Raw genomic sequence first — 19361 nt, 5'->3', positions numbered from 1 at the left:
ATCAGGAAAGTGATGTGATATCAGAGCTTACGATTTAATAGCACGTGTGATTCTGGAGGTACTTTGGCTTCTTCTCATTAGACTAGGGATCAGCTGGCTAGCACACTGGCAGGTACCCTAGGCACATCTCAGCACTCGCCCCGTAGACCCTCCAAGTGACTGACACCACCAGGCGCTTTTCTGAGAATTCAGTGGGAGAGGTGAGGTAGAGACAATGGCGATCATCCTCCCACATCCATTCCCTCCTCCTCTCCGAGGAACAGGACCCCCCGATTTTAGCTGGACATTGGACCTACCAAGATGGATACACTTCCCAAACTCCTTGGCAGCTAGAATATAGTCTGAGCAGAAGTGATGTGTGCCCCTTCTGACTCATGCGTTGAACGGAAAAGGCCTGTCGTCTGCTGCCGCATCCCTCAACTCTCCGGGGCCAGCGTGTGGTGCTCTGGTATGACACAGTGAGCACATGCAGCTACCGAAGGAATGGCAGGAGATGAAGTCCCCGACATCAAGGAGCTGCGGTATCAGCCCTGATCAGTGTCCTGATGCTCTGAACTACTAAGGAAACCAGAGGAATAAGCTTCTACGTTGTTTAAGCTACTGTTACATGGCATCTTCTGTTCCAGACACTCGGGCTCCGCCGCTGCCTCCCTTAAGGGCGCAACAGTTTTGCTATTGGTGCCCCCCTTCTAAATCCCTCTTTGGGGGTGCCTGGATGGCTCAACTGGTTAAGCATCTGCCGTCGGCTCAGGTCACGATCTTGGGGTCCTGGGATCGAGCCCCACATCAGGCTCTCTGCTCCGTGGAGAGTCTGCTTCCCGCTCTGCACTCCCCCACCTCATGTGCTCCTGCTCCTGCTCTCTTTCTCTCTCAAATAAATAAAATCTTGAATAAATAAGTAAATAAATAAATAAATAAATCCCTCCTTGAATTCCACATCAGTGTCGTCACTCCTGACCTTTGGGTGATGACAGGATTTCAACCAAAAATTCAGGTACCCTTAGGCTGTGCCTATGTTTTTCTAAGTCTGTTTTGGAACTTACAAATTCTCCAGCTCTCAGACTGTTTCTGAACAAAGAACCTATAAGCTTCTCCGTACGAAGGAGTCACTGAAACAATGAGAGATTCTATTTCATCTCACCCTCCTAAGGACACTTGGAAATGCAGTTTTAATGAATACAGAATGGGAGCCTTAACCCCAGTATCCAGAGGTTCGCCAGACTTTTTAAATGGCTACAGTTGGAGCACTTGTACCAAACGGTTTTACATGCCTAAGGAAGTAAAGGCTTTCCAGCAGCTTTTGAACAATTTTCTATTTTCTGCTCAGACAATGCGAACATCAGAAATTTCTGAATCAAGTATTTCAGACTCAAAATAAAACTGAAAACCAACAGACCAACAAACATAGGAAAAGCTAAAACTGTCATTTTCAGATATGATACATATGTAAAAAAATAAACACACAAACAAAAGAAACCACAGGACAACTATTAGAATTGACAAGAGAATTTGACAAAGTTGCTGAATATCAGATCACTATACAAAAAAAACAATTGTACTTTTATATATCAGCAAAAAACACTTAGAGCCTCAACGCAAAGTTTAAGACGTTGCTTTTGTTCTTGTTTTGTTAACATATAATGTGTTATTTGTTCCAGGGCTACAGGTCCGTGAATCATCAGTCTTACACAATTCAGCATAAGACACTGTTGACAAATTTAAAGAATACCTAAATAAGTGGAGGGATATTTTATACTCATGGATTGTAAATCTCATCGTTGGTAAGATATTAATTCTTTCCTAAATTGATCGATAGGTTCAATCTGACTTCAATTAAAGTCCCAGCAGAGGACACCTGGGTGGCTCGTGGGTTAAATGGCTGACTCTTGATTTTGGTTCAGGTCATGATCTCAGGGTCCTGGGATTGAGCCCCTCATCAGGCTCCACACTCAGGGGGAGTCTGCTTGAGGACTTTCTCCCTCCCCTTCCCATTACCCCCAATCTCCCCACCACACACACCACAGCTCTCTCTCGAAAATATATAAATAAAACTTTCAAAAATCTCAGCAGGTTTTTTGGTGAAAACTGACAAACTGATTGTAAAATTTATATGGACATGAAAAAGGTCAAGGATAGCCAAGACAATTTGAAGAATCAAAAACTTAGAGGACCTATTCCACCAGATGTCAAGTCCTGTCATAAGACTACAATAGTTAAAACAGTGTGGAATTGGTGTAAAGTCAGACAATCAGACCAAGAAAACAGAACAGAGAATCCAGAAACAAATCCACAAATGTGACCACCTGACTCACAACAAGGGTGTATTGCAGTGCAGTGGGGAAAGGATGATCCTTCCAATAAATGGTTCTGGGTCAATTAAAAATCCATACACAAAACAGTGACCTTGAGCCTTACCTTTACACCAGCCACAAAAATCAATTCAAGATAGACTACAGACCAAAATGTACATGATACAAAAATAAAGCTTCTAAGAGAAAATTTGGAAGAATATCTTTATAAAACTGGAGCAAGATTAAATAGGAAACGAAAGAATCACCAAGTAAAAATGATTGATAAGGTGTAGGACCAAGGACAGTGGCCCTTCATGTCCAAGTCTTATGGTAGAACCAGTTATTAATATCTTGATAATAAGGAAGGCAGCATTTGGTTTTTATACATTTTATACATTTTTTTAAATTTTTTTTTATTTTTTAAAGGATTTTTTTTTTAAAGATTTTATTTATTTATTTGACAGAGAGAGATCACAAGTAGGCAGAGAGGCAGGCAGAGAGAGTGAGAGAGTGAGAGGGAAGCAGGCTCCCTGCTGAGCAGAGAGCCCGATTCGGGGACTCGATCCCAGGACCCTGAGATCATGACCTGAGCCGAAGGCAGCGGCTTAAACCACTGAGCCACCCAGGCGCCCCTACATTTTATACATTTTATAAATTTCTTTTCTATGCCAACACTTTACATGATTAAAGTCATAAGTGAAAGGAAGCTTGAAAAGCTGCTAATGATGGGGCGCCTGAGTGGCTCAGTGGGTTAAAGTCTCTGCCTTTGGTTCAGGTCATTATCCCAGGGTCCCGGGATCGAGCCCCGCATCAGGCTCTCTGCTCAGTAGAGCCTGCTTCCCTTCCTCTCTCTGCCTGCCTCTGCTTAATTGTGATCTCTGTCTGTCTAATAAATAAATAAAATCTTTTAAAAAAAGAAAAGCTGCTAATGAAAGCAATATTATCTCTTCAGGTTCACACTCAAAGAATGCTCCAGATGAACTCTGTATCAGCATTTTCAAGACCATAGCAGTATAAACTATATCAAGAGGCTCCAGATTATATACAGTATCCTTTTGATCCTACCTAGCAATGCTCAGAGATGATTGACACTTCGACGAAGTGACCCCAGGACAGACAGGGGGCATGACTCATCAACGTCACAGTGAGTACCAGATTGGGACCAAGAACACACCGCAGCTCAGTGTTCTTCCTGCCATAGTAAGAAATCTTATCCTTGATCCATTACCATATAGTTCACTCAGGGGTCTCTGTAGATCTCTTTGCTCCATAATGACATTTCAGTAACTTGAGTATTTTTTTTTTCTCGCAGTAAGTGTACTTCAACTTCTGCCAGAAATGCTCTCTCTCCTTTCTGCTTTTAGAAGTCCCACCTATTTTTCCAAGATGCAGCTCAAATCCCACTTTCTCCATGGAACCTTCCCCCATCAGGCCCCCTTGGGCAGCCCTCTTCTTCCCCTCAATTCCTACCATCCCACTGCCCTATGATATCCATTTAACAATTAATTAAATGCAGCATTTTGCCAGTTCTGCTTGCTGTTTGGAAGTGTTGTTCATTCTTCCTGCACCTGTTATTCCAAGTCCTTTATTAAACATCCCAGGAGCCCTGGCATTGCCATGGGACAGCAGTCGATGACTTTGTTTTTAGCGGTTATTGAGTACAAGCCCTGCACTACTCCACAGGTATACGGAGAGGCTCTCGCTCTCATGGAGCTTACAGTTCTGCTGGGGACACTGCAGGCACGCACACTGCAAGTCCTACAAGGGAGAAAACGGTCTAAAATGAAACACATGGCACAGAGAAGTACCCGATGTGTGAATTAAAGGAGCCTGGGCTGTGGAGAAATCATGGACTTGCAGTCCTCTCGGGTTGGGACTTGAGATGGTCTTGAAGTATGGGAAGGCATCCTGATGAGAGGAGAGAAGACAGAGGTAGAGGACAACGGGGAGGAGGGCAAGGGAGGGACTGGCATCCCTGAAGATAAGAGGCACAGAACAGGACGAGCAGAGCCCCCACTGGAGGTGAGTGAGCAGATCGGCCAAGCCAGAGTGAAGGCCTACGGTGGGTATCGGCGGGAGAGAAGACTGACGTTAGGACGGAAACAGAGGCCCTGAATGGGCAGCGTAAACATCTTGACTTGCACTAAAGAACAGCTCACAGGATGAAATGAAAGCTCACTCCTAGAGAGCTCTCAAAATGGGAAAGATTCAGATTCGCTTCTGCCTAACCAAAGGCAGGAACACACACAATCCCTCTTGAGATTCTTCTAGTCTAAGTATGAAAACCATGACATCACACCCAGCTCCCTAGTGTCACTGGCTGATAGGACCCATATGCCACCCAGCTCATACCAGTCTGCTTTCTTCTTTCTGCTTGTAGCTCTTGCTTTGATCTTCCTCACTCTCCTTCTTCCCATCTAAATATTCTCCAAGTGCTTCCCTGTGATGGGAGAAAATAGAGAAGCTAAAGTTATTTCTAGAATGTGGATTCTATATTTAGAGTTTCCATAGTACATCACACTATATATGAAAATACATCCCATATGGATAAAAATTTCAAAATTAAAAAACACAATCATAAAAACACTAGAAGTAAATTCAGGAGAAACCCCATCTTAGAATAAGACCAAAGCTGGGGCGCCTGGGTGGCTCAGTGGGTTAAAGCCTCTGCCTTCGGCTCAGGTCATGATCTCAGGGTCCTGGGATCGAGCCCTGCTCCACAGGGAGCCTGCTTCCTCCTCTCTCTCTGCCTGCCTCTCTGCCTAGTTGTGATTTCTCTCTGTCAAATAAATAAAATAAAATAAAATAAAAAGAATAAGACCAAAGCTGGAAAAAAATAAAAAGATTGAGAGACTTTACTTCTTAAAATTTAAAACTCTTCTCCTGATTCAAGGGATAAACTCATAAAAGATACTTGATAAAATGTTGCCATCTAGAAAAGAGAACAGGCTCTTTCAAATCAATACAATAAAGACAAAATACCAATTAGAAAAACTGGCAAAGGATGTGGACAGGCAATTTACAGGAGAAATACAACAGGCAAACAGACATTTGAAAATACGTTCAACATCACATAGAACACAAGAAATGCAATTGAGAAGCCTGTAAGGTATCATTATTCTCCATACCAGAGGAGAAAAGATTTAAAAGGTTGATAATGGGATGCCTGGGTTTTCTCAGTCAGTTAAGTGTCTGCCTTTGGCTCAGGACATGATCCCAGAGTCCTGGGATGGAGTCCCGCATTGGGCTCCTTACTCAGAGGGGAGCCTGCTTCTCCCTCTGCCTGCCGCTCCCTCCACTTGCGTGCTATCTCTCTCTCTCCAACAAATAAATAAAATCGCAAATAAATAAATAAATAAATAATTGATAACATCAGGTTTGGGTGCCCAGCTATTCACACCACACCACAGCTGGGGATGTGAAGTATAACAACCTGTCTAAAAGGCGATTTGGGGGGCGCCTGGGTGGCTCAGTGGGTTAAAGCCTCTGCCTTCCGCTCAGGTCATGATCCAGGGGTCCTGGAATCGAGCCCTGCATCGGGCTCTCTACTTGGCAGGGAGCCTGCTTCCTCCTCTCTCTCTGCCTGCCTCTCTCTGCCTATATGTGATCTCTGTCTGTCCAAAAAAAAAAAAAAAAAAAAAAAAAAAAAAAAAAAAATCTTTAAAAAAATTAAATAAAATAAAAAACTAAAATAAAATAAAAGGCAACTCGTTAAGGTTTATCACAAACTTAAAAATGCCTCCCCTCTGACCCAACCTTCACGAATTCCCTGCAGAAAGTACTCAGAGAAATCTGCATGTGAATGATTATTACAGCACTAACTCTACCGGCAGAAGCCTGGGAACATTCCTACACACGTATTAACCCTCGCTAATACCCACCAGTTTAAGAGCTTACGAGACAACAACATAAGAAAAAATTGGGGGGGGGCCCTGGGCGACTCAGTCGGTTAAGTGTCTGTCTGCCTTCGGCTCAGGTCATGATCCCGTTACGGGACCGAGTCCCGAATCTGGACTCCCCACTCAAGAGGGTGTCTGTTTCTCCCTCTCCCCCACTCAAGCTCTCTCTGTCTCTCTCTCAAATAAGTAAATAAAATCTTTAAAAAAAAAAAGAAAGAAAGAAAGAAAATATTTTGTAGCCTATAGAAAGAATGACGTAATTTCTAGCAGAATTTTACCAATAGCGTATATGTGTGTGTGTGTGTGTGTGTGTTAATCAGAAAATCAGACCAAAGAAGAGGAGGTAACATAAGGTTCCAGATTATGGGCTTCTTTAGAGGATGCATGGGGGAATGACCCCATCAACCTCCATCTCTCCCCTCGGGCACACAGTGGGCCACGAGGACTCCCAGGGCATGAGAAAAATGAAACCATCCTATTAGGACCCCATCTGCGGTACAACAAGCAGATCTCTCTGTCTCATTCTTTCTTGATTTCTTTCTAATACTGATTTCCATTTCCACTCCCTTTGTTCAAAGTTCAGCTCCACTCTACAGTGTTACAGCATTTTTGAAATGTGGAGTTGTTAGGTCCATGATCAAAGGAGCGAGACTGATACAAAGTGAAGGTCAAGCAAAGCTTTATTTCGCGCCAAGCATGGAGAATCAAACCGATCGTTGGGGGCCGCCTCTTACAGAGAGAGCGACCGTCCCAGCCTCACAGACTAACTTTTAAAGGCAAAGGCCATGTGGTTGAGCCTGGCCACACACAGGTGGCCAGTGAGATTGTAACACACAGAGGAAGCTGCACAGTCATGCTAGGTCCCACACAGGGTGGCCAACTGAATTACAATTCACCCTATAGTAGATATTTGAACTAGCCTATCACCTTGGTCAGAATTGGCACCCAAAAGGCGCCCAAAAGGCAGGGCCCACACTCCTTGGTAGCTGGGGAGACAGTGTAAGGGCCAATTCAGCCAGAGCAGCCCCACCCCCGGTTGAACTGCCATTTTGTTGTAAAACTTAAATTGACTCTGCCGCCCCGCCCCGGGACTTAAAAAGAAGTCCCTGAAACCAGTCCCATGTAACAAAGTCCAAGTACAAGGGTGGATCAGGCCAGGTGGAGGTATTCAGTCAGTGGGGGGCGCGGACTGTCTCCTAGCTACCAAGGTGATGGGCTAGTTTCCATGGTTACTGTGGGGTGAATTGTAATTCAATTAGCCACCTGTGTGTGGCCAGGCCCAACCACATGGCCTTTGCTCTATAAAAGTTAGTCTGGAAAGCAGGGAGGGGTCGTCCCCTGTGAGGGGCGGTCCTACCGGTCTGCTTGATGGTCAGTCTGATTCTTGATGCTTGGCGCAAAATAAAGCTTTGCTTGACCTTCGCTTTGTATCAGTCTCGCTCCTTCAATCACGGGCCCATTATTGGGATACCCATTTTGGGGGGGACCCAACAACAGTATGCACGCTCCACGACTCGATGTCTCCACCTGGCCTGACCCGCCCTTGTATTTGGGCTCTGTTACCTGGGACTGGTAGACCATATTTTACTAGTTTCCCGGACTTGCTTTTAAGTAAGTCCCCTGGTTGGGGGGGGGGGGGGCGGGCGGCAAGGTCAGTTTAAGTTTTACTGCATAAACAACAAATTTCTGTTCAACCAGATGGAGCTGCTCTGGCTAAATAGGCCGCTACAGAGTTGAGTTACCGCTCCCTGCCAACTCCAAGTCTAACTAAAACCCCATTTTCTTTCTTGTCATTTCATGCACTTCCCTATTCTTATTCAATCTACTCTTGGCCATTGCTAAGAGAACTAAGTGTTCCGTTCCAATCGTCTTCCAAAGTTGCCAGGTTCATGGATCTCCCACTATCACACAAAATGCACTCGTTCTCTTGACTTTCTACTTTGACCACCAATTAAGTAACCAACTCTATCTAAATAAGCCTTCCAGTTGCTCCACTTCCTGGAGCAAAGACCAGTGCTTCAGAAAGAGAAAGAACTCTTATTAACCTAGTTTTCACTGGAACCCCATTGCTGCCTTTTACTTAGCATTTCTGACTTTCCTAGCACTGCCCTGTCCAATAAAAGCGAGCCACTGACCACCAGTGGCCCATCCAAACTGAAATGTCCTGTGAGTATAAAATACACTACATGGATTTTTGAAGGCCTTGAATAAAAAACAAAGTAAAATACCTCGATATAATTGACACTGATTACATGTTAAAAGACTATTTTTACATTGTGGGTTAAATAAACGACAAAATTTAATTTCACCTGTTCTGTTTACTTTAACAGGGCTACTAGAAACTTGTTGTTTTGTTTCGTTTTGCTTGCTGACCCAGCATATTCCCCAAAGGAGTCAACTCCAAAGAGACATCTCCCTCCTCAGGTTTACCTCAGTTTCAAGAAACTGCTTCCTTGGGGCTCCCACCCACGTGGTCTCCATGGAGCCACCATCTTCCTGAATACCCCACCTCTCCTGACCAAACAAAGTCCCTTCTCGGATTTAAAAAATTGACACTTCATTGATTGTTTGGCTGGATTTCGGGTTCAGGGTTGGAAATCATTTTCCTTCAGAATTTTGAGAGAACTGCTGCGGCATCTTCTACCTTCCAGTGTTGCTATTTCAAAACCCTGAAGTCACTGTGTTTCTTAATCCTTTCCTTGGATATGACAGTTCTCACTCCAGAAACTTATAGGACCTTCCGGCTCTCCGCGTTCCTGAAACTCCTCTCTCAGCCCCTCAGGCCAACGAGTCCTCTTAAAGTTTTAGCAAGCACTTTTAGCCTACAGGATTGATTAAGTAAGCTTTCTTTGTGTATCTATAGATTAGGCATTGCATTGTTTCCTCAGAAGCCTCTGCAAGAAACCCACTTGCACAACCTCCCCACCTCCACACACACCCCCAGGGCGCAGTACACAGCCTCTGAGCACGAGGATAATGTCTGTAGCTCCCACCACTGAGTCTGCCCGCAATCAAGAAGGGTTAAACACCACTGTGCTCCCCTTTTACTGATTAACTGCCCTAAAGTTCCTCTAAAAACCTTCAGGCAGATACATAGGAGTTGGTTTTTGGACAAGAGTCTGCCTTCTCCCCAGATGGCCGGCCCCCTGAATAAAGCTCATATTCCTTTCCAATCAAAACTTGTCTCATGGGGCGCCTGGGTGGCTCAGTGGGTTAAAGCCTCTGCCTTCGGCTCAGGTTATGATTCCGGGGTCCTGGGATCGAGCCCCGCATCAGGCTCTCTGCTCGAGAGGGAGCCTGCTTCCCCCCTCTCTCTCTGCCTGCCTCTCTGCCTACTTGTGATCTCTGTCAAATAAATAAATTAATTAATTTTTTAAAAAACTCGTCTCTTGAGTACTGGCTTTTGGAGCAATGGGCAGCCGAACTTGGGTGTTTCAGTAACGCTCTGAACTTTCTCCATGGTGTGCCTGCGGGTGGGTCTACTTTCCTCCACTGGGCTGGATATTTTCAGTAGGGCGTTCCCCCCCACCCCACCCCAAGCAGGAAACTCAAGAACTTCAGTTCTGATCAATTTTCTTGAATACTTCCGGTGATCATTTCCTCCCCTCTGTTGCTCTGCCCTTTCTTTATGGATCTAGAAAAAAAAGAGACTATATCTCCTGGACTGGTCCTCTAATTTTGAAAAATCTTTTTCTCTCCTAAGTTTCTGTTTTTCTTTTTGCTCTACCTTCTATGCGACTCCATGACTGTTATTTCCTAACCCTTCTACAGTTTTCCATTTCTATCATATTTTTTAATCTCCAAGAGCTCTATTTTTTTCTCTCACCTCCCCTTTAACAACATCTTATTCTTTTTCTGTGATTGCAATATCATTTCTTTTTTTCTCCAAGGATCATCTGAATAATAGCCATTTTGTTGTATTTCTGTTGACTTTTTTCCCTACATAGTTCTCAAGTTCCTCTAAGTTGCTTTATTGCTGTGTGTTCATTTTGGTGTCTACCTTTCATGATAAAGACTTTCCTCAGACATCTAGAAATCCTTGACTACCTTGTCACTATTAAGACTGAAGAGCTGGGGGTGCCTGGGTGGCTCAGTGGGTTAAAGCCTCTGCCTTTGGCTCAGGTCCTGATCCCAGGGTCTTGGGTTCGAGCCCGGCACTGGGTTCTCTGCTCAGCAAGGAGCCTGTTTCCCCTTCTCTCTGCCTGTCTGTCTGTCTGCTTGGAATCTCAATCTGTCAAAAACAAAACAAACAAACAAAAAAGACTGGAGAGCTGAAGGAAGTTCTGAATGCAAGGGTACAGCTTGACAACAATGAACTTCAGCACAGGACCATCTACTTGGATCGCCTGGTGGGCAACTCTGAACGTCGGTGTCTTTAAATCCTTCCTTGGCAGCTGGTCAAATTTTCCAGAGAGACTTCAGTCTCCTGCCTGTGTGTGAAGCTCCAACTTGCCCATATTCCCCGAATAGGCAGAAGGACTGCAAGGTCTCAGCGGCAGTTTAGTACAGTGTTTCTGCCTCATCTCTGCCCAGCACCCCACAAACTGCAGATTCTCCAATTTACTTCCTCCAAACCTCCCATCTTTTGTGCAAGGTGGGGAAAAGGTTCCTGGCATCCAACTATTTTCCTGACTTAATCCCCTTCTTCATCTCTACTTCCACTTGAACCTGATGCTTCCGATTTCCTGGTGTTTTGCAGATTTACTGCGGAGTAAATCAAGGCGTGGGGACTCTCGCTTTCCTCACTGCTAGTTCATATTTCCATAGTCTTGAATCTGCGAGACCATTTACCATCTGTCCTTATGCTTCCCAGCTTCCAAATGTTGTTGCTGTTGAGTCCCTTCTGTTTGGCTTGACTTTTTGGGTTTAATGTCTTTTTTATTTAATCCCTTTAAATGTCACGTTAATGGAGTTTTGATAGAGATCCAAGATAAATGTATGTGTTCCATCTGCCATCCTTACACTGGAGTCACATCTCCAGGAATTTCAAACTTCAGCTGAGACAGTAGAGACTGGGATTTTCAGGAGCTTTAGCTTATTAAACCTGTTCTTTATTTTTGTTTGACATTTGATTCTATTAACAGCTTCTTCCCTAAAACTACACCTCAACGGCATACCAAGGCCCCAGCACTTAGGGTGGTGGGCACCAGAGGAAATCAAGGCGGCTACAGATCATTTAAAAATGATACAGTGGAGGGGCACCTGGGTGGCTCAGTGGGTTAAGCCTCTGCCTTCGGCTTGGGTCATGATCTCAGGGTCCTGGGATTGAGTCCCGCATTGGGCTCTCTGCTCAGTGGGACGCCTGCTTCCTCTTCTCTCTCTGCCTGCCTCTCTGCTTACTTGTGATCTCTCTCCCTCTCTGTCAAATAAATAATAAGTAAAATCTTAAAAAAAAAATGACACAGTGGACTAAAAGTCTGTCTGCATATTATTATTAACCTGTGCCAACAAAAAAACAAGGTCAATGACAAAATACTCCTTTCTGGAAAATCTTCTGTTAATCTAAGTTCTAAACAATTTCTGCAGCTACTGTTAATTTTTAATAATATGTATGGGGGGCACCTGGCGGGCTCAGTTGGAAGAACATGAGACTCTTGATCTCAGGGTTGTGAGTTCGAGCCCCACATTGAGTGTAGAGATTACTTTGAAAAAAATCTTAAGAAAAAAAATATGTATGTAGGCTTCGATACAGCAACTTTCTATGTCTTATCCTTTAACAAGGAAGTTAATTCAGAGAACACAAAGAATACAGTTGGCCTGTGACACACACAGACTAAGCTGCACGCACATGTTCTGAGGGCATGTTTAAAATGGCTCTATCAGGGCACCTGGGTGGCTCAGAGGGTTAGGCGTCTGCCTTCAGCTCAGGTCATGGTCTCGGGGTCCTGGGATCGAGCCCCACATCAGGATCTCTGCTCAGCGGGGAGCCTGCTTCCTCCCTCTCTCTCTGCCTGCCTCTCTGCCTACTTGTGATCTCTCTGTGTCAAATAAATAAATAAAATGTTTAAAAAAAAATAAAATAAAATGGCTCTATCGTCCCAGCTCAGTTAGCCACAGGGCAAATCCCCAACCCCCAAGGTACTACATCTCCCAGCACAAGAGGGATTTGATATATGAGGCTCCTGGGTGGCTCAGTCAGTTGGGCGCCTGCCTTCAGCTCAGGTCGTGATCTCAGGGTCCTGGGATGCAGCCCTGTTTCAGGCTCTCGGCTTGGTATGTCTGCTTCTCTCCCTCTCCCTCTCCTTTCGTGCTCTCTCTTTCTCTATCTCTCAAATAAATACGTAAAATCTTAAAAAAAAAAAAAAAAAAAGAGGGATTTGACATGAACAACAGCCCAGCTATTGAAAACATGAAGAAGCTGAACTCTGGTTAGTTCAGTTCTGTCGTTCTACATGTAATCATTCTCCAAACCTCACAGAATTCTTTTGGAAACACTTCTTCATGTTTTTCCTTCCTTTCCCACCCCAAAATACAGTAATGTAATTAAAAGGTATCGATCTGTCCCTGTTTTCTTATTTCATACTGTAAATTTTATTTAAAATTTTTTTTTCATTGGCCTGGTTACATAAACAAAGTTCAATAGAAGAAAAGGTTGACCACCTGCTCTCCTTTTCAGGCCATTATTATTTTAAAAACTCCCCAGCTCAGGGTGTTAAATTCATTGGGTCCACCTCTGTACCTTGCATATTCATCCCGCCCCCCCCCCCCCCCCCCCCGCAGCACCACTGGCCACTCATGGCATCTTTAGATCATGGAGATAATCCTCTGTCAGTGTTCCCTTTTCTATCTGTTTCTAAATGCACAGCTTTCCTAGGGCTTGGCATGAGCTCTCCTCTCATCTTCTTATCCTCTTTTCCAGTGTAAGTCAATCCATTCCTACAGTTTTCAATCCAATCATAATGCTGTTGACCCTCGGCACTGACCTCTCTAATCCAGAATTCTCTTCCGAGTTTCAGACCCATGTCCAACTGCCCAAGAGACATGTCAGTTTTAATGTCTTCCAAAATCCAATTTCATTTAATATGTCCAAAGCCAAACTCTCTGATCTCCAAATGCTGCTGCCTCACTTCCCCCTGTAGCTTTATCGTTTCAATACAAGGCACTACCACCTACCCAGCTGCTCTAGCCATTGTTGCCTTTTCCCTGTCTTCAACCAGCATATCCCCAATCAGGAAATCCAGGCAGTTGAAGCTCTAACACATGCCTTGAGCACATCTGCTTTCTCTCCAATCCTACCAGACCAACTTCATCCCTCACCCAGACCAATGCAACGGCTTCGTAACCACTCTCCTTAAGTACACTTCTGGCTTCTCCAAGCCATTCCCTCAAAGAGCGATCAGAGTGATCTCAACATACTTAGGAATTTGAGAAACTCCCACATTAAGTCCTTGGCCTCTGGGTAAGAGCTATCATGACAGGGAAAGCCAAATGGATGTCACCCTTAAGGGAGGGATTAGTGTCACCCTTAGGATGTCAAGGATACAGGAGGGGTGGTCCCAATCAAGTCTCCATTTAAATCACCGCTCTGGCCCCTGCAAAAACTGGATGGATCTGAGAAAATGATTATCAATACTGCAAGCTCAGCCAAGGACTTGTCCCGATCGCGGCTGCCATGCAGGTGTGGTATCTTTGCTAGAGCAGATCGGGGTGGTCTAAAATACACGCAAAGCGGCTGTTGATTGGGCCAAATGTGTTATTTTCTACTTCAATCAAGAAAAAGGATCAGGAAGTTCACATTTACATCCAACAGATGATAATGTTTACTTGTACAACCCACACACTTACAGGGTCACGTTAATTCTCCTGATCTCAGCTAAAATATAGTCTGAAGAGATAAGGACCATCTGGATATCCCGCAGAACAACATCACATTGATTCATTACATCAGACTGGCCTGTGAGCCAAATATGACCCACCGATTTTTGTAGGGCTCAGAAGCAAAGAATGATTTTTATACTTTTTAAATGGTTTAAAAAAAATATCAGATGACTAAGCAGAGCATAGAGGATTTTTAGGACAATGAAACGATTCTGTATGATACCATAATAGTGGACACATGTCATTACACTTGTCAAAATCCATAGAACACCAAGAGTGAATCATGATGTAAACTATGAACTTAGGGTGATGATGCGTCAACTCAGTTTCATCATTTGTTACAAATGTGCCACTCTGGAGGATGTTGATAGTGGGACAGGCTGTGCATGTGTGGGGGCAGGTAGTGGACGGGGAAATCTCTGTACTGTCCACTCAATTTTGCTGCAAACCTAAAATTTCTCTTAAAAAATGATCTCAGGGGGCACCTGGGTGGCTCAGTGGGTTAAAGCCTCTGCCTTCAGCTCAGGTCATGACCCCAGGGTCCTGGGTTCGAGCCCCATGTCAGGCTCTCTGCTCAGCAGGGAGCCTGCTTCTCTTCCTCTCTCTCTGCCTCCTTCTCTGCCTGCTTGTGATTTCTTTCTGTCAAATAAATAAAATCTTTTAAAAGTGATCTCAGAAAATAAGATCAATATCTGAAGAATATTTTGTGACACGTGAACATACTACATTCAAACTGCAGTGTCCATAAGTACAGTTTTGTTGGAACACTGTCACACCGCTCTGGGCCCCTTGCGTCCAAATGGCCAGCAGACAAGAAGTCACCATCTTGGTAAGGTAGCTGACCCCGGCCACCAGGGCAAGGTACAAGTGCTGTCACACAGAGAGGTGTTCAGGAATTCAGAAGATCGTGCAGGTGCCTCTTGGCACATGACAGCCCACTGTGTCCGTGAATGGACGGGTGCAACAACCCTGGCCTGAGAAGGATATGATTATCAGTCTCAGACCCTTCAAGGATGAGGATTTGTGTCATACAACCAGATAAGCCACTGAGACCTGCAGAAGTGACAGCTGAGGTCCACTGCAGAAATGCTTGTGGAAGGCAGGCTGGGATGGAAGAAGGAAAGAAAGACCTCCCAGGGGATGTCACGGACGGCCTGTGTCTTCAGTGTACTGCTCGCAGTGCACCGCACAGCAGGCTCTCGGTAAAAGGGCTGAGAGACCTGTTCTTTCCGTCTTTGACTTTACAAGTGTGTTCAATGTCTTCATATCCCATCCTTTGCTTGATGGAACCTTGTGGAAGAAATCTTCCTATCTCACCGCCTATCTTTCCGCTCACACGCGGGGCCCGCCCGCCGCCCCCCTCAGAGCCTCCCGCCGGGGGAAGGCGCCCGCCTCGTCCCCGCCCTGCGTCGCCGGCACCGGGGGTTCCCCGCTGAGGACCCGCCCAGACCGCCCCGCTCACCGCCTCCGGGCTTCTAGGCGCGCGGCGATGCGGAGGCGCCGGGCCTGGATCCGCTCCTGAGGGTTGTCAGAATGTATGGACGGCCCAAGAATCGGGGTGGACAAGTGCTCCTCCTCCTTCTCCTCCGGGACCCCCGGGGGTCCCGGTGGATTCATGACAGGTGCCTCCCGCCCCAGGCAGCTCCTCCTGGACCACCGCCAGACCACCGCCGGTTGCTAAACACAAGCCGTTGCCAGGGAGAGGTGGTCACCTGACTGGCAGCTGGAGTGCGCGTGCGCGCAGCACCTCAGGCCCCGCCCCGCCCCCCCTCCGGTATTTGCATGTCAGCTTGTGGTTTCTTTCCCGGGGAGATAATGGGACTTGGGCTCTACCTTCACGGGGTGAAAATGACATCAGTTTCATTCAGTACTGTACAAATAGCGCCTAGCATAATACCTAATGTGTAGTAAGTGCACAACCAGTGTTTGCTGAGTGAAAGCAATGTACACAGGTGTATGCTCACTGCAGATATTTATAGTATTAAAAAACTGGTATGACCCCAAATTCCATCAATAGGGTAACTGGTAGTTTTCAGGGGTTGGAAAACAATGCCGCCGTTAAGAATGGATCTGACCTAGAAAAAGTTAGAGATTAAATGAGAAAGAGAAGATGTAACACAATGTGTAGAATGTAGGCCAAGTTCTATTTGAAATATATCTAGTATATAGGGAAGAAAAACGAACAGAAAAGAAAGCTGATATCAAGGAAGTTACTGCCTGTGTTCTCTTCTGGGATCTTTATGGTTTCAAATCTCACATTTAGGTCTTTAATCCATTTGGAATTTATTTTTGTGTAGAGTGTAAGAAAGTGGGCCAGTTCTCCCCACATCATTTGTTGAAGAGACTTTTTCCCATCAGATACTCCTTCCTGCTTTATTAACGATTAATTGCATATAGTTGTGAGTTCATTTCTGGGTTTTCTATTCTGTTCCACTGCTCTCTGCGTCTCTTTTTCTGCCGGTATCATACTGTTTTGATCACTACAGCTTTGTACTGTAACTTGGAAGTCTGGGAATTGTGATGCCTCCAGCTTTGCTTTTCTTTTTCAAGGTTGCTTTGGCTATTCAGTCTTTTGTGGTTCCATACAAATTTGGGGATTGTTTGTTCTAGTTGTGTGAAAAATGCTGTTGGTACTTTGATGGGAATTGCATTAAATGTGTAGATTGTTATAGGTAGTATAGACAGTTAAACAATATTTGTTCTTTCAATCCATGAGCACATAATGTTTCCATTTCTTTGTAGTGTTTTCTATTTCTTTCATCAGTGTTTTATAGTTTTCAGAGTACAGATATTTTACATCTTTTTTTTTTTAAAGATTTTATTTATTTATTTGACAGAGAGAGATCACAAGCAGGCAGAGAGGCAGGCAGAGAGAGTGAGAGGGAAGCAGGCTCCCCGCAGAGCAGAGAGCCCGATGCGGGACTCGATCCCAGGACCCCGAGATCATGACCTGAGCCGAAGGCAGCGGCTTAAACCACTGAGCCACCCAGGCGCCCCAGATCTTTTACATCTTTGGTTTGGTTTATTCTTAGGCATCTTAGTGTGTTTGATACAATTGTAAATGGGATTGATTCCTTTCTGCTGCTTCATTATTGGTATATAGAAATGTAACAGATTTCTGGGGCACTGGGTAGTTCAGTAAACATCTGACTCTTGATTTTAGCTCGGGTCGTGATATCAGGGTTGTGAGATCAAACCCCATGTCATGTTCTGTGCTGGCATGGAGCCTGCTTAAGAGTCTCTCTCCCTCTGCCTTTACCCCCACTCCCTCTCTGAGAAAGAGAGAGAGAGAGAGAGAAATGCAACAGATTTCTATACATTGATTTTGTATCCTGTGTGTTGTATTCAAGTACACTATATTGTACACTTGAAACAATTAGTACACTGTATGTTAACTAAAATTTAAATTTAAAAAAGGGGGATACATACACCCCGATGTTTATAGCAGAATTATCTACAATAGCCAGATTATGTAAAGAGCCCAAGTGTCTGTCCCATTTACTGATGAATGGATAAAGAAGATGTGGGAGATATATGCAATGGAATATTACACAGCCATAAAAAAGAATAAAATCTTGCCATTTGCGATGACATGGATAGAGCTCAAGAGTATTATGTCAGGAAGACAAATACCATATGAGTTCATTCATATGTGGAATTTAAGAAACGAAACAAGCCAAGGAAGGGAAAGAGAGAGAGGCAAACCAAGAAACAGACTCTTAACTATAAAGAACAAACTGATGGTCATCAGAGGGGAGGTCAGTGGAGTGATGGAGAAATAGGTGATGGGGATTAAGAAGGGCAATTGTGATGAGCATGGGGTGTTGTATGCAAGCGTTGAATCACTGTACTGTATACTGCATGTCAGCTAACTAGAATTCAAATAAAAACTTGGGGGAAATAATTAAAATGCAGAAATTGATTAATATCCATTATTTCCCAAATTTACACTGCTTTAATAAAGCTTTTGATTTGGAAAAAAACCACAAAGTAGGTATGGCTGTGGGTCTATGGGTGGTTTTTATTTTTCTATTCCAAAAAACTTTACAAAAAACACAAATCACTTTCGATGTAATAAAAAACAATAAAGTTTATTTATTTTTTTTAAAGAGTGGTGACAGAGGTTCCTGAAGAGACTGCAGCAGGCAAATGTCACAGATAAGAGGGTTTTGGGGGTGGGCTGTAGGTGTAGGTCTACCTTGATGATTCACAAATATCGAGAGGCTGGTCCTCACTGGTAGGCAATGCCTCAAAACAAACAGCAGAGATGCGGGGTGCTTGGATGGCTCAGTGGTTAAGCCTCTGCCTTCGGCTCAGGTCATGATCCCAGGGTCCTGGGATCGAGCCCCGCATCAGCCTCTCTGCTCAGTGGGGAGCCTGCTTCTCCCTCTCCCACTCCCCCTGCTTGTGTTTCCTCTCTAGCTGCGTCTCTGTCAAACAAATAAATAATATCCTAAAAAAAAAAAAAAAAAAAAAGGCAGAATGCTTTGGATAACTTACACTAATAAGCTCGCAAAAGAGAAAGAGGATACCCTATTTGAGCAGGAAACTACAACTGACATAAGCATGTGTATTTATGACCTGTGACCAGCACATATCTGTGGCTGCTCTCCAAAGGAAATCAAACTATAACTGGCAAGTTTCTTGATGTTGTACAATTGACTGCAATGAACTCAGGGGCCCACAATGAGTATAACTCGCCACAAAGCCCCAGTAGTCCTTTCATCCCATCCCTGGGTAAGTATGGGATGATAAACGCAAACCCTTCTGAATATATGGGCTTCTTTTGCTATGCAACAGGCTTGCCATCTACCTTCAGTATACAGTCTTTTTCCAGGGAAATGATACACTGACTAGATTTTAGTCTATGAAAGCAAGTCACATACTTAATTCCACATCCATAAGATTACAGCAAATCATCCCATCAAACATTTACATAATTTCTTGGCTTAATCCTGTCTCCCAATTTGTGTGAATTTTACTAATAGATTCTCAGAAGGCAATCTTCTTTTATTCATTTCCAAGTTATTTTTAGAACTGCCTCACCCATCATCTTCATGTATTGACTACTAAAGGTACGAAGGATGGAACAGGGAAGGGAAGGAAGAAGGGGCGTCACGAGTAGGTCATAAGGCTTAGGGAAGAGTTCAAAGTTATCAGTAGAAACCAAGCACCTACTTTAGACCACACACTGTGCTAAATACCTCCTTGCATCATTCATAGCACATATGCCCAACTGCGGCAAAATTACTAATCCCATTTTACAGGTGAAGAAACTGAGTCTCTGAAAAAAAATAAGTAACTTGCCCCAGGTCAAAGCTTGCCAGGCCGAACATGACTAAGAAACGGTCAT

The 19361-nt window shown here is 44.3% G+C and overlaps 1 protein-coding gene across 3 annotated transcripts in view; it reads right to left on the bottom strand.

Annotated features, from left to right (window-relative positions):
- DRC1 (dynein regulatory complex subunit 1) overlaps positions 1-15686 on the bottom strand; it is a 42986-nt gene extending 27300 nt beyond the window's left edge. For all 3 annotated transcript variants that reach the window (XM_045980045.1, XM_045980043.1, XM_045980044.1), the window contains exons 1-2: positions 15471-15686; positions 4644-4731 (exon numbers count right to left, since the gene is read on the bottom strand). In XM_045980045.1, the coding sequence (XP_045836001.1) occupies positions 4644-4731; positions 15471-15625 (243 nt within the window). In that variant the 5' untranslated portion in view covers positions 15626-15686. The remainder of the gene's footprint in view (positions 1-4643; positions 4732-15470) is intronic.
- Positions 15687-19361: the final 3675 nt, after the last annotated feature.

The sequence above is a fragment of the Meles meles genome, chromosome 15 (genome assembly GCF_922984935.1).
Source record: "Meles meles chromosome 15, mMelMel3.1 paternal haplotype, whole genome shotgun sequence".
NCBI lineage: Eukaryota > Metazoa > Chordata > Mammalia > Carnivora > Mustelidae > Meles > Meles meles.
This window is presented reverse-complemented; position numbering and strand designations above follow the sequence as displayed.